This window comes from Leopardus geoffroyi, chromosome A1 (genome assembly GCF_018350155.1).
Source record: "Leopardus geoffroyi isolate Oge1 chromosome A1, O.geoffroyi_Oge1_pat1.0, whole genome shotgun sequence".
NCBI classification, from domain to species: Eukaryota; Metazoa; Chordata; class Mammalia; order Carnivora; family Felidae; genus Leopardus; species Leopardus geoffroyi.
The window spans coordinates 172,192,703-172,208,248 of NC_059326.1; the positions used below are offsets into that span (position 1 = coordinate 172,192,703).

General features: G+C 41.2%; 1 protein-coding gene across 1 annotated transcript in view; it reads right to left on the bottom strand.

Moving 5' to 3' along the window:
• Positions 1-2,584: 2,584 nt before the first annotated feature.
• REEP5 (receptor accessory protein 5) overlaps positions 2,585-15,546 on the bottom strand; it is a 39,850-nt gene continuing 26,888 nt past the window's right edge. Inside the window, exons 4-5 of the mRNA XM_045500863.1 lie at positions 9,729-9,897; positions 2,585-4,955 (exon numbers count right to left, since the gene is read on the bottom strand). Coding sequence (XP_045356819.1) covers positions 4,906-4,955; positions 9,729-9,897 — 219 coding nt within the window. The 3' untranslated portion in view covers positions 2,585-4,905. The remainder of the gene's footprint in view (positions 4,956-9,728; positions 9,898-15,546) is intronic.

Consider the following 15,546-nt stretch of genomic DNA (forward strand, 5'->3'; position numbering starts at 1 on the left):
TCTGGGTGAGATGTTCTTTTAGGGGAAATTTCCAAGATCAGAAGTGTTTTTTCTTAGACTGACCTGTTCCCTAGAGTCCAACAAGCTCCCAGGAGGATAAAGACCTGGGTGTCCAGTGGGAGAAGTTGGAGTGGGGGAAATGGGTCTTACCATTGAGTCAATCCAGTTTTTATTACAACTTCCCTCCCTTGACTCTGCCTGTGTCCTCCCCACTCCAAAAATCCCTTTACTATCTCTGGAGGACAATCTCTTTCACCTGAAAGAAGATAAGGTGTTTTTTCACTATTCCTTTTTTTAAATTTTTAGTTCCCTCGCAACATTAAGATTGTTCTTTGTGGTTATTTTGATATTGCGGGTGACTTTATAATGAAAAAAATTTTTTCTTAATGTTTATTATTTATTTTGAGAGAGTAAAAGCAGGGGAGGGTCAGAGAGAGATGGAGAGAGAGAGAGAATCCCAAGCAGGATCTACACTGTCAGCGCAGAGCCTGGCTGACCTGCAAACCGCAAGATCATGACCTGAGCTGAAACCCAAGATTCGGATGCTTAACCAACTGAGCCACCCAGGTGCCCCTATAATGAAAAAATTTTTAATGTTTGTTTATTTTGAGAGAGAGAGAGAGAGACCGAGTGCGAGTGGGAGAGGGGCAGAGAGAGAGGCAGGGAGAGAATCCCAAGCAGGCTCCATGCTCCCAGAGCAGAGCAGGATGCAGGGCTTGAGCTCACGAACTGTGAGATCATGACCTGAGCCAAAATCAAGAATCACATGCTCAACCAGCTGAGCCATGCAGGCACCCTATAATGAAATGTCTATACCAAAGAGATTAGGTGTGGTAGGCAGAATAATGTGTTGTTCTCCCATCAAAAAAAAACCCTTGTGAATATTACTTCATATGGCAAAAGGCCTTGCAGGTGTGATTAGGAATCTTCAGCTGGAGAAAGTAGTGGTTATCCAGGTGGGCCCACTGTAATCTGAAGGATCTTTATAAAAGGGAAGTAGAAGCTAGAGTGCTAAGGGGTCCCAAGCCAATGAATGCAAGCAGCTTCTAGCTGAAAGAAGCAAGGAAATGGATTCTCCCCTAGTCTCCAGAAGGAATGCAGACCCTTTTGGATGTCTGATCTCCAGAACTGTAAGCTACTAAATTTATACTGTTTTGAGCCACTAAATTTGTGTCAATGTGTTATAGCAACATTAGGAAACACAGTCCTGGTGAACCAATATGAGCGAAGGTAAACTGCAGACCTTGGGATTCTTGACCCCAGTAGTAGTTTCTACAAGTTCTTAACACTGGCTACATGTTAGAATCACCCTAGAGTTTTAAAAGCATACTGGCACCTGGGTATCACAGTAGATACCAGAATTTCTGGTAGTGGAGGGAGACGCCAGCATTTTTGGAAAGCTGCTCAGGTGATTGTAATATGCAGCCAGATCTAAAAACCACTGTATACTAAATGTAGAGGTAGCGTTTATCTAACCCAATGGTTTTATCTCAAAGTGTGGTTTCTGGACCATCGGCATTACCTGGGGATTTATTGGAAATGCAAATTTTTCAGTTCCACCCCAGACCTACTGAATCAGAAACTCTGGATGGGACCAGCAATCTGTTAGAACAATCCCCTCCCCTGCAGAGAAATTCCAATGCACACTTAAGTTTGAAAACCAACTGATCTAACCAAAGAAACTTCTTATTGCTCTTAATACTCTATGAGATGTATATTATAGATGTATGTTATAGATTTTATAAGCTAATATTGTAATAAAGAGCCAGAAAAAGATTTAATGAAGGTCATTCTCAAACATAATTACTTTCCTACTGTACTACATATAACTTAATATCATCTGATGGCTCAGGATGTGAACTCTCACTCTAGACACCATGATTCTAGACATACAGACATGTAAAAGCAGATGTGGAAGACAAAGCTGACCAAAGCATGCCCTCCAGAAGCAGACATTTTTTTTTAATTTTTTTTTTTTTTTGTTAACGTTTATTTTTGAGACAGAGAGAGAGCATGAACGGGGGAGGGGCAGAGAGAGAGGGAGACACAGAATCGGAAGCAGGCTCCAGGCTCTGAGCCATCAGCCCAGAACCCTACGCGGGGCTCGAATTCACGGACCGCGAGATCGTGACCTGAGCTGAAGTCGGATGCTTAACTGACTGAGCCACCCAGGCGCTCCCCAGAAGCAGACATTTTTGATAAAATTCTCAAGTTCCTCCTTCCTTGGTCTCTTCTTAAGTATAGAGTAATTTGCAGGCACATGCAGAAGTGTTTGCTACATCAAAATGTACTTACAGGCAACCAACTTCTAGGAGACTGGGTGTAACGAAATATGCAGTAGAAAGCAACTTAGGTTTCTTTTAAATCTAGTGCTAATTATTGCTAAAAGCTTTTCATGGTTGTTTTCCTTTGGGAGTTTTTCCTCTGACAGGTAGTAGCCACCAGGGGATGACTACAGGCCAGGTAAAGAATGGGGTTAATGAACAGCAGTGTTTAAGGTTCATTTACCTGTATTTTACTTCAGATATTGCTTAAATGATTCTAGATTCTCTTAAGCCCCAGAAAATAAAATGAAACATAACAGTTCAGTGAGATAACAGAAGTTTATTTACATCCATTTCCATTTAATATATCACATCTTCAGGATGGGTGATAACTTATTTAATGGCTATGCTCATTTTCTTCAGGCTATGGATAGAAAACTTTCCCCAGAGTAGCAGTAACTGTTGATCTGAAAGCTTTCAAGTAAGGGAAGAACTGTTGGGGAGATTCTTTGATTTTACCCCTGAAACACCATTCATGTATACATAAATGCTTGTCTTCTAGCCAGACACAGGTTCAATTAGTTTTTCAAATACTCTAGCCATGGCGATATGTTATCTGGGAAATTTAAACAGACACAATTGCTCAACTCATTAACTTCTGTCATTAGTATGTACACTTTGCCAAAAACAGGAAAGTAAATTTCTTACAGAATGCACTGCAGGAAAAAGCTGTAAGGACAAAATAATTGCATTCAGAATATATTTTCTTACTATAGCAGTTTTTAAACTGGTATCAGCCTGTAAGTAGTTATGAGCAATAGTAACTTTTATGCTTCCCCCTCTTGCCTGGTATTTTGTATACTGAAAGTTATATATTCTACATGCTGACAACCTGATTATATATTCTGTATGCCAGAAGTTGCTAATTTTCATTCTTCTGCCACCAAGAAAAGTGTACTTTATTATGGGGAAAGGAACTTAAGTACTCCTGGAGGAACTTTTTTTTTTTTTTTAATCTAAGGCTTGATTTTCTGCTGATAATTGCTTATTTTCTAAGTTTTTTTTTTTCCTTTAAGGTAAGTTTAATAAGATGCCTTATGATTACCACTGTCTTACAGGAAAAAAATAAATAATGTGATCCATATTATAGTATTTAGCTGATATTGTCCCTAATTTTTGATATCTTTGGTATTTTTTACATCACGAGATTTCATTATGATCTTACCCGTTATCCAAAGGAGAGCTAATTATCTCCTTTTTGCCTTAAAAAGTATTGTACAGACAGGATAATTAAACTTGTTTTGTTATAATTGGTTTTGTTTGGTCAGTGTAGTCTAATTCAGAAGGATGCTCAGTTTTTGAATTTCCTGTAAGTTGGCAGATCAAACCAGAAACCTTAATGTTAAATTTTTGTTCTGTACTTAAACTATGTGGTTATCTGCAATTTATCAAAACAGAGTATAAAGATGAAGGCATTTAAATGGACCACAAATGACTGAAATTTAAACCAGGGAGGCCTCTTGTTTGTTTGACTTTAAAGGCCAGAGAAAGAAGGTGAAAGCAGTTTGACTTCACTGTCAACTGGATTATATAGGTTAGATCATCCTTTCATTCTCCCAGCCTTGCTCTAAGAGCCTGGTGTCATCATTAGCATGTAGCTGCTAATGACAGAAACAAGAACATACCTGTAATCAGAGGTGGGAAAGTCTAGAGGTTCCTTAGGCTAGTTTCAAAAAAAAAAAAAGACTAGTAAAGAAACAAGACTAAACCAACATATTACTCGGCTTTGAAGAAGAAACCAGGAATGGTTTCCGTTATAGCATCTTAAAACAGACAAATCTAAAGTTTATAATCAGCTTTTTTTTTAAAGGCCACAAGACATTACTAGTTCTACAGGAAGTTGGGAGCTGTATATTATTGGTGTGTGTGTGTACATTTCCCCATCTATCACCAAAGTGACTGCTTTACACATCTATTCTGGTATTCAGCTGCTACAAAGTTAGCGAAACAACCAGGCCAACCCCCACCCAACTTCATTTATCACTTAGCTATTCACTGGAAATATCAGTATTTGTTTTTTTTAATTTTCTGAGATATTATTTAACAGATCACACCAGCACACTGGAACCTTCAGCTTTTTGGCAGGCGCTCCCTGTGAGCATTATACATGTCACAGTCAGACAGTAACATTTCCCTACACATATGTATGCACAAATACATTAAAAACATTTCATACAAAATTGTACATTACATGAAGTAGAACCTTAAAGAGTATCCTAAAATAGAAGTACAGAGAAAATGCATGCAGAGAGAGCCTGTTGAAGTACAAAGCCTGTGGGATATAGAATTTCAAGTTTCTATTTCCTACAGGATGGTAACCCATGTCTTTTCCTTCCCAGAGGCAAAATATATTTTCCAAAAATTTGGACGCTGCCCATTGCATTAAATTTAAATGCCCCCTATGTATATAGACAGTAAAAGTAAGCAAAAGAAACCAAAAAAACACACATTCCTTTTTTTAATATATCAAAAATGTTTCCAAGGCAACATTATTAAAATGATTATACCACAGTCCCTAATATAACATCAAGCACTAATAGGCAGGTTCAGAGAGGGCAGAAAGGTCTCATCCAGTCATCAGTTAGGTGCTCTTCTTTTCTTCACCAAGTAAATTCACTGCTGCTTTCTTGGCTGTTAGGAAGGAAGAAAACTGTGTCAAGACTATTTGTAATGCCAGCTCTGTGCCTAATGTAGTGACTAGATAGCAACTTGGATGACTCATATCCAGATGAGAACACACTGAGGTTTGTGCCAGGGCTGAGAGAGTTTCCAGGAAGTGGACCAGAGAGAGACCTCTTCAGAGCACAGATCCTGAGTACCCTAGCATATTTCTTTAAGGTCGTCTAGCCTAACCCTGTACAGTAACCGTCTCCTCTAAGGCGTCTGCCCTCCTTCAGGTGTCGCAAGAAGTAGGGATTCCCTGGGCATGTAGTGCTCCTCTGTACAAGCAAGAAATTCTTGTTTGTGTCTGGGTGCTCACCTGTTTAATTTGACTATGTCTCCATCTGATGACAACTAGGTCATCTATCCCCCACACACACACAAAAAAAAATCACAGAAATTCCTCCTTCCTACACCTCAGAAATGATGGAATATTTATACACCTTTATATTCTCTTCATTGTGCCACCATTTCCCTCTAAGTGTTTGAGTTGGTGGCAAGATACTACACTCATCAAGAAAATATTCTTGTATCTGTGGGAGACTAAGCCTTCCTCTTCCTAATTACCAAGCGACATGGAATATGCTGTAAGAACTAGTGTGGAGTGTGAGATGGGGGATGGGGGTGTTATGGAAGCCTCCAGGGCCTCCTGGGAGAATCCACAAAGTGCACCTGTTTTTGATGGGGCCCAGGGTGAAGCACTGCCAGTCCTTCCCTGTTCACCAGCTGCCCGAGGGCTGTTCTCCCTTCACTTAAAGTTGCTGAACAGTTAACAAGAAATTGCAGCCTCTCTCTTAACTAGCCCATTGTAAAAATTTACTTCCTGAGGAATCCAGAAGTTTTGAAGTCTAAAATGAGTCAGCATGCAAGTTCCTCCTAATTTATTTTCATTCTTACACTCCTGTTTAGCAATGTATCAAAGTAAAATTGGATTTTAGAGTATTGACATCTAAGAACCAAGGGTCTAAGCAATGTGAGTGAACTAGACAGAAGTGACATCACCAGAGGTTGCTGCTTTGGCTGAGGCAAGGAACAGGAAGGAAACTTCTTAAAAGGAAACTGGCAATCCCCAGGTGGGAGGACATGAAGGCTACAAGTCAGAAAACACTTAAAACTGTAGAAAAAGGAATCCAAGTAGACTGGAGCTGTATGCCTGGGAGAGAAGTCCAGTGGAGAGAGGAGTGTGTGAAGGGCAATAGGGAGAACATATCCACACTGCTGGAGAGCTGTCTTGGGGATCTTACTGGCCCAGTAGTCAGGTCAGTTCTCCTCTCCCACTTTCTAATTACCACAGAGCTCTCCAAACAAAATGGTAAGTCTACATCCCTCACTACTTTTGTCCAATTTATAAAACCCTTTCTGTGCCCTCTGGAACTCAAGACCCAGTCATCAGCAAAACCTCTTCTATCCCCATCCATCTCTCCGAAAGTTTCTTTCACCTTCTTGCTTTTACAGAAATCTGGCTGTCTCTTGAGAACACTGCTTTCTCAGGTAGTGGCTATTTTTTCTTTCTTCCTTGACCCTAGTACGAGTGGGTCTGGAGGGTTTGGTAAGCTGTCTTTGTTCTCCATTGCCACGTTCAGAATCTCATGGCATCAGATTATATCTGCTACCAGCCTTTCTTTTTCCAGTCATCTCAGACTCTTGGGTTATGCTGCCTCATTTCTTTAAGATTTTAACTCCAAACTTATTTTAGTTATTGGTGATTTCAGTATTTTGCCAGTATCCTGGCCTCTCGGCTGTCCCCTCCAATAACCTTTACGCTCCATCCTACCAACCCCCACCTCTCTCCCAACCCCAGGCACTCATTCCACGATCCTCATCACTACCTGTGACCGCAGTCCCTCTATAATCTCAGTGTCCAGCATCCCACTCTCCCCCACCACGCCCAGCTGTGCAGCACACGCCCTCTGTTCTACTGATTCAGAGTCCTCCCCCACCGCCTTTTCCATCGTCCCTTCCCTCCTTGGCCAGCTGAAGTTCCACCATTAGACACTAAGCACTCCCTGGTCCCTCTCTCACTTCATGGTTCTTTACTCAGTTGGCCTTGGCACAGAGCCCCACCTGCTCTGCAACTGCGGAGCTGTGTGTGTCAACTGGCCTCACTTTAAGTTCACTGACACAACTTCAAATGAGCCTGTAATACTCCTGACAGTCACGTGGCACTGCCCCAGTCCGTCCACTCTCCCATGGTCCTGGAGTGGCCAGCAACCGACGGTCACACTCACTGGTTACTCATCTGGGCTGCTTTCACACTAGAGTGGCAGAGCTGAGAGTCCCAAGCAAGAGCTGATGGCCCACAAAAAATAACAGTTATTATCTGACCCTTCACAGAAAACGTCTGCTGACCCCAGTCCTAGGTACCTAGGTACCTATTTCATACCATCTCTTTCTATCACCATCTTCCCCATCCTCTCTCCGCTGACCTTCCTACTTCACTGAGAAATGGGAAGCAGTGGGAAAGTCCGTTCTGTAGGCACCCACCATCACAGGCACTCACCTGCCAGCATCTCTACTCGTGTTCTCAACCTCTGTGCCCCATGACCAGTCCTGTTCCTACTCTGGTTCCCATCTCTTCTGGTCTAATTGGGGATGGAGCTCCAGAAGCTCTTCCCTCACTCATACCCACTTTTTGCTCTCTTCTGGATCATTCCCACTAATTTTCAGACATATTTTGTTCCTTCTACTTTAGGAAAAAGAAAAAAAAAACCACATCCTTAGGACCCTAGTTCCTTCTTCCAGGTGCAGCCACAGTCTTCTCCTTTTTGCAGGAAATTTCCCAAAAGACCTACATTCTCTCAGCCTTGCTTCCCATCTCTCAAATCCATTCCAATCAGCATTTGGGTCCCACCACTCCATAAACTGTTCTGTCAAGATCACTAGTGCCTTCCTCACCACCAAGTGTAATGGTCAGTTTTCACTCGTTACCTAACTTGACCTGTGTCTGCAGCAGGTGACACAATGGACTACTCCCCACTTTGAAACTTTCTTTACTTGGCCCCAAGGACATCAGTCACATGGTTTTCTTGCTACCACAACTGACTGCTCCTTATCAGTCCACTTTATCAGTTGCTCCCCATCTCCCCAATCTCTAAACATTGGGGGCCACCGCCTCAGACCTCATCTTTCTAACTACGTTCACTCAATAATCTCACCTAGTCCCATGATTACTATCCTGCTGGTGACCCCCAAATGTATATCTCTAGCCCAAACCTGTCTCTGAATTCTCAACATATATATCCAACTAGCTGCCTGACTACTCCATGTAGGTACTTAATAGACACTTCAAAGTTATGTCCAGAACTGAATTCCTTATTTTCCCCTCTAAACCTGCTCTATCTAGTCTTCCCCATCTCTACAACAGTTCTTTCCTTCCATGTGTTCTGGCTGAAAAGTTTGGCTTTATGCATGACTCCTCTCTCATGTTCCATGCCTGGTCCATAAGCAAATCCTATTGGTTCTACCTTCAAAATATATCAAGAATCCTGGGGCTCCTTGGTGACTCAGTCGGTTAAGCAACGGACTCTTGATTTTGGCTCAGGTTGTGATTTCATGGTTTGTGGGGTCGTGCCCCACAACAGGCTCTATGCTGACAGTGCAGAGCCTGCCTGGGATTCTCTCTCTCCCTCTCTCTCTCTGCCCTTTCCCCACACTCTCAAAAATAAACAAACATTTAAAATATACATATCAAGAATCCAATGACTTCTCGCCCCCTACTGCTACTACTATGAGCCAAGCCACCATCGTCCTCTCCAGCCGGATCACTGCAAACACCTTATAACTGGTCTCCTGATTTCTTCCCCATCCCCCTTCAGTCTATTCTTAATACAGTGGCCTGTTAAACACAGGGTGGATCATGTTGCTCCTCTGCTCAAAACTCTCCAATAGCACCCCACCTCACAGAGTTAAAGCCAAAGCCTCTACAAAAGCCTATAAGGCCTTACCTGATTGGTCTTCCAGCCTCCACTCCCCAACCTCTCTGACCTTATCTCCTTCTTCTCTTCCTCTAGATCATTCCCTTCTAGCCATACTGCTCCTGCCTCCAGTTTAAACATGCAGTTCTATCAAGAGCATTCTTCCCCATGGTTTCTTTCAAGTCTGATTCAGGATAGTCTTCTTGGTGAGGATACCCTAAATCACTCTATTTAAAATTGTACCTTTCCCTTCAGCCCTGGTATTCCCTATCTATCTGCTTTATTTTTCTCTGTATACTCTAACTATATCATGTAATTTTAAATTTTTACTGTGTATCTCTCAACAAGAGTATAAGCTTCATGAGTTCAAGTAGTATGGTCTGTTTGGTTCATCCCCAGTGCTATGAACATGCTTGGCACATATTAAGCACCTCAAGAAATAAATACTTGTTGAATGAATGAATGAATCTGGATACCTGAAAGGGCATTCTCTTGACCTCTAACAAAAGCAATTTGAAACAGTTCAACCTGAAATGAATTAAAGAGATTGTACTGGTATATAAACACAGATGATTCTCTAAAATCTCTGCCCACCACAGGAAAGTCATTTTTCCTAATGTGCTGACTAAACAGTGCATTAAATGTGCATGGTGGGAGAATCTTGGAAAAAGTAAAGGGCGACAGGCAAAGTATTAGTAAAGAAATCCCAGGGTGGCCTCAGCATTTGGCTGAGGAAAGCTGATAGGAAAGGGGAGAAGCAGCTTGTTATTTGGGCCCAGTACTTCCCATGTCCTCTCACCTGCTAAACCCAGCTGCCCCTGGGCCTTACCTTCTTTAGTGATGGTATCTACAGTTTCTTTGGCTTTGTCCTTCAAGTCATTCACCATAGTGTCCACCTGGGACTCATGCTTCAGGAAGAAAGGATGGATGACGCGCTTATACAGCAGTTCCGCCCCGTTAGAAGGGCTTGGGGCCATGCACCACAACAGGAAGCCGCACTGCACAGAATGAGAGTCAGCAGGTTACGGGACAGCAATGGGCATCCTGACAACACACACTGCCGCCTCTGCTCTGTGGATGCCGCTGCCTCAGCTATGTTCTCCAATAGCATTTCCAGTGTTTTCTGCAGGCTACAAGTGCCCTTTTCTTGGATGGAAAAAACACCTGACAAATCATGACCTAGTAATGCTGAGACTGAAAACAGAAAGGTAAAACACACCAAATCTGACAGCCTAACTTCCTTCCTAATTTGGATCACTTTTTAGTTTATGGCTGCAAGAAGTTCTATTAATCAAAACTCTTAAAAATCAGTTTAAGAAACATAGTACTTAACTGCACGTGTAAAGAAAACTGTCTAGGGGCACATAGGTGGCTCAGTTAAGTGACTGACTCCTTTTAGCTCAGATCACAATCTCATGGTTTCTTGGGTTTGAGCCCCACATCATGCTCTGCATGCTGACCATATGTGGAGCCTACTTGGGATTCTGTCTCTCTGCCCATCCCCCCACTTGTGCTCTCTCTCTCTCTCTCAAAATAAATAGATTAAAAAAAAAAAAACTGTCTAAAGAAACCCATGAAGCTTGTTCTTAGTTGGCTTACCCCAGTAGGTCTGTCACATGTATCCATCCTGTTATAGACAAACTCAGCAGAATCTCAGTTTTTGCCTTCGAGGAATCTTTACAATCAGCTGTTCATCATCTTCCACTTTGAATGTAGATATCATTTCCCAACTCTTTTATGGCTGTACTTTGCCATTGAAATAAAAAAGAGACCAGGGGCACCTGGGTGGCTCAGTCGGTTGAGCATCCGACTTCGGCTCAGGTCATGATCTCACAGTCCGTGAGTTCGGACCCCGCGTCGGGCTCTGTGCTGACAGCTCAGAGCCTGGAGCCTGTTTCGGTTTCTGTGTCTCCCCCTCTCTCTGCCCCTCCCATGCTCATGCTCTCTGTCTCTCAATAATAAATAAACATTAAAAAATTTTTTTGAAATAAAAAAAGACCAGAATTATGCCCTAAAAACTTTATTAACAAGAACTGTCACCTTATATTTATGCCCCCCCAAAAGTCTTACTGTTTATTCAAATGCCAACAGCTTAGCCCTTTTAGTTGTCCCAGCCTCTAATTCTCATCTAAGACACTGAGCAAAAAAGGGGATATGCACAGCGACCTGCTCATTTCCCTAGAAAGTTCAATAACCAGCCTACTGGATTTTCTTAGGGTGAAAGATTCTAACATAGCCAGGTGATATAAAAAATGAAGTCCTTTCTTGAGATTCCAAATCTGTACATTTTACAACTTCTCCTTAAAGAAAAAACCTCGCACCTCTTCTGCTGTCCATGAAACTCCACAGCCTTAGTCCTTATTATTCCAAACCAAACAATGTATTCAAATAACTGAGAAGCCACAATGCTTTTCTAAGTTTATGTTTGCTCTAGAGATGAAAAGCTTTTGGTAAAGGACTAAACCAGTAACAAAGCCTTGGGCTTAAAATGCACATATTTGTGCCCCAAAGCTCACTCCATCAGTACCATTTTGGCTCTGAGAAATTTGTATTGCATTTGTATTACACTCAAAATACAAAGCAAAACACAGGTTCTCAACAAATTACCCTCTCTAGATTATCTGAACTATAGAACTCTGGAAAAGTAACACTCATGAACTAGAATTTGTTGGACACAGGAGAGCAGGGGGCTAGCTTTCAAAAGACGGGCTATCAGACTAGACTAAAAAAAAAAATACAGTAAAGCTATATGTTTCTTGTAAGAAACACACCTAAGGCAAAACCAACTAGGAACACTGAAAATAACGGAGTTGAAAGAGGGGCGCCTGGGTGGCTCAGCTGGTTAAGCGTCCAGACTCTTGATTTTGGTTCAGGTCATGATCTCACAGTTTGTGGGATTGAGCACCGTATTGGGCTCCATGCTGACAGCACAGAGCTTGTTTGGGATCATTTGTCTCTGACCCTCCCCCACTTGCTCTCTCTCCAAATAAATAAACTTTAAAAAAAAAATAGATTGAAAGAGATGTATCAGACAAATACCAACTCTCAAAATAGCTTATAAAGTGATATTAACCATACACAAACATTATTGAAGGCAATGATAAAGAAGGAAAACAATTTGCCAAGTAGATTCACATAAAACCTACATATCTTTGAAGATGTAAATTATATATAACTTTGTATGTATATATATATGTAATTATGTAATTATACCATTTGTTTTTATAATTTTATAATTATATAATTATAGATAGCTTCCAAATATAGCTTTGAATTATGTAAATTAAAGTCATAATTGTATAAATGGAGAAATTCCACGCTCATAGATTTTTAACACTTCCACCAGAAACTGAGATATCAAACAAACTAGAAACTAGTAAGAATACAGAACAAGGAATACCAAATTAAAAATCTTGATCTAAAAATATGCAGCTCTCTCCACCTAACAAATTGATTTTAAGAGAGTCAGGGGCTGGGGCACCTGCGTGGCTCAGTTGGTTAAGTCATCGACCTCGGCTCAGGTCATGATCTCACGGTTTGTGGGTTCGAACCCCTGCATTGGGCTCTGTGCTACACACTTGCTTAGAGCCTGGAGCCTGCTTTAGATTCTATGTCTCCTTCTCTCTCTGCCCTTCCCCTGCTTGTGCTCTGTCTCACTCTGTCTCTCAAAAACAAATTAAAAAAAAAATAAGAAAGTTAGGGGCACCTGGGTGGCTCAGTGGGTTGAGTGTCCGACTTAGGCTCAGGTCATGATCTTGCGGTTCGTAAGTTCGAGCCCCATGTCGGGCTCTGTGCTGACAGCTCGGAGCCTGGAGCCTGCTTTTCTGATTCTGTGTCTCCCTCTCTCTCTGCTCTTCCCTGCTTGAGCTCTGTCTCTCTCTCTTTCTCTCAAAAATAAACAAACATTTTCAAAAAGAGTTATATATTATAGTAGATAGAGGTTAAAGAATGGTCTCAAGAGAAACTGGGCTCTAGTCCTGGTTCTGCCATTTACTAGTGAGGCAAACCTTGTGTATGTAACTTAATTGCCTAAGTCTGTATAGACTCTCTAATATAAAAAGATATTAGCTGAAATTTAAAAAAAAAATCTACCTCACATAGATTTTTGTGAGAAAATAAGAAATATCTGGAACATCTAGGAGTGCTGAGACTTTCTTCCAACAATTCTGTCTTCCACCAACAGCCATGAAACAGTAACAGGCTAACTGATTAGCTTTAAATGGGGTAATTACAATCAAATCTCAGAACCAATAGATACCCTTTTTAAACAATTCGTTTCTAACACTTTTAGTACCTGAAATAAAACTTAAAATAATGATACACCTACGCATATAATTACCAAAAAAACAAAATCAAGAAGTTCTCTAACTTTAATATAAAGGAAAAATAAAGTGAAAGGAATTTATCATAAACAATATATATTTTTAGGGCACCTGGATGGCCCAGTCAGTTAGCGTCTGACATTGGCTCAGATCATGGTCTCATGGTTCGTGGGTTCAAGCCCCGAATCGGGCTCTGTGCTAACAGCTTCAGAGCCTAGAGCCTGCTTCAGATTCTGTCTCCTCTCTGTCTGCCCCCAACTCCCGCTTGTGCTTTCTCTCTCTCAAAAAATAAACGCTTGAACATGTAAATGTTCAAGCCAAACTATACTAGAAAACACCATAAAACACTAAGTAAAATCAGTGACTATTAACAGCTACAAACAAAATTTCCCCCATATATTTCCAAAAGGTTGAGAATTTCTGAACTGGAGGGACTACAAAGGCTGCTTCCCATATCCAAGCACTCAACCAAATGCAATTCCCTGTCATAATCTCCAAGTTATGATTTTAAGCCAATCCTCCCTCAAACCTCCTACCCCTGATGTGTGACAGACTCCACAGTTCATTTACTGAACATAACAGCAGAAAGATGGAATGTTAAGAGAGAAGCAGTGGGGGAAAAGCACGGCAAAAGGAAGGGGAAGAGCAAACATTCAGACCAGCCACCTCCTAGTCTCACCACACACATCTGTGCAACCAACCCAAACTCCACCAAGCCCTCACACACACATGGCATCGTAAGACCTTCTGCTACAGGTCCAGGCCTCTCAATGAAGCCAATTCCTTGAAATACCCTCAGCACCTCAGTATGTGTGGGTGGTTTCATGTTTCCTGCTAGTTTTCTCAGAGACTCTGCTCTAGCACCTGCTGGGCTTGCTGGCTATCCTAATGAATTATAAGAAGATGTTGCCAGAGAAACCTTGATTTTCTTAATTGCAAATTTCATAATTTGCCATTTGTAGTAACCCAAAATGCAGAAATAAGTAACTGCATTTTTCCCTGGCTTTAGCTTCCATTTCCTCTGCTTAGAGCCAGGCAGACCCTATAGACCATCTCTGTAGTTAACATTTCCTTGTGGAAGACTTCTGGTTTGTAACATCCAAACATCATACAGTGTTTTCCACTGGTTGCTTATATAGGTAATGTTAATACATATATACCCAAAACACAACACAACAATTTAAACAAAATGATGTGTGAGAAAAAGGAAAAACTACATTCTTGACAGTAAGTTAGAATTCCCTATGCAGAGGCCCCCATCGAGTTCCACACTGAGTGTGGAGCCTACTTGGGATTCTCTCCCTCCCTCGCTCTCTGCTCCTCCCTTACTTGCACACATGCGCTCTCTCTCAAAATAAATAGCTAAAACAACAACAACGGTATGCAGAGTATCCTAGAGGTGCCATGTACTACTACATACTAAGTGATAATTTTTTACTATGTCAACAATTTGGAAAACAAGAAGTGTTGGTGTTAGCATCTAACACCCTAACACATTTGTTACTCATATAGAGGTACTTTGCTGTGTTTTACTAATATTTAGGAAACTGGTATGGAGTTTTAGATGTATATATCTTAATTTTTACCATTTAAGATTGTAGGAAATAGTCTCCTGGCTGGTATTTCCAGGTAGAGTATCTAATTTTCAGGAATGGATTACTATTGATGCAGACCTAGAAACCCTCAGCATAAGTATAGGCATCAAGGTGAAATGGAAAGAACTCACTGGATTAGGAATCAAAGAGTTGGTATCTACTTTATTTTATGACTTTAGGGAAGGTCATAAACAACCTCTCTGAGAGTCCATTTTCTCTTCTGTAAGATTTTAGGAAAGTCACAAATTAACGTACTTGAAGAAAGTATACAAGACAGTAGTGGTATTACCAAATCCTACAGTTTTTACTGTTGTTGTAAATCTCTGGAATATTATCTGCCCAAGTAATACCTCAGCCCCTCAGCAATCCAGAAAAGCTGACTCATTCATCTTTTCTGAATGAATTAAGGCAAGACTACCAGGCAGAACCAGAGCCAGGTGTCTATATTTTTATACCTCTCCAATGTGATTAGGCTTCACTCTGGTCTGCTCCTTTCTTTCCAGGGCACTGTAGCTATCATCTTGGGACAGTAAAATAATTACTGCTCTCTACCTATGTCATTAGCGTTTTCCAGTTTTCAAATGAAATAGCTTTCTTGTATTAAAAAATAAAGTTAATTACTGTTCAACTCTCATGGCTATATTCAGTCACCAGTTTTTACAACTCCCTTTCTTTAACCTACATAACTATTCTAGAGCCCAGGAGTACCCTGAACGACACAGATCCTCAC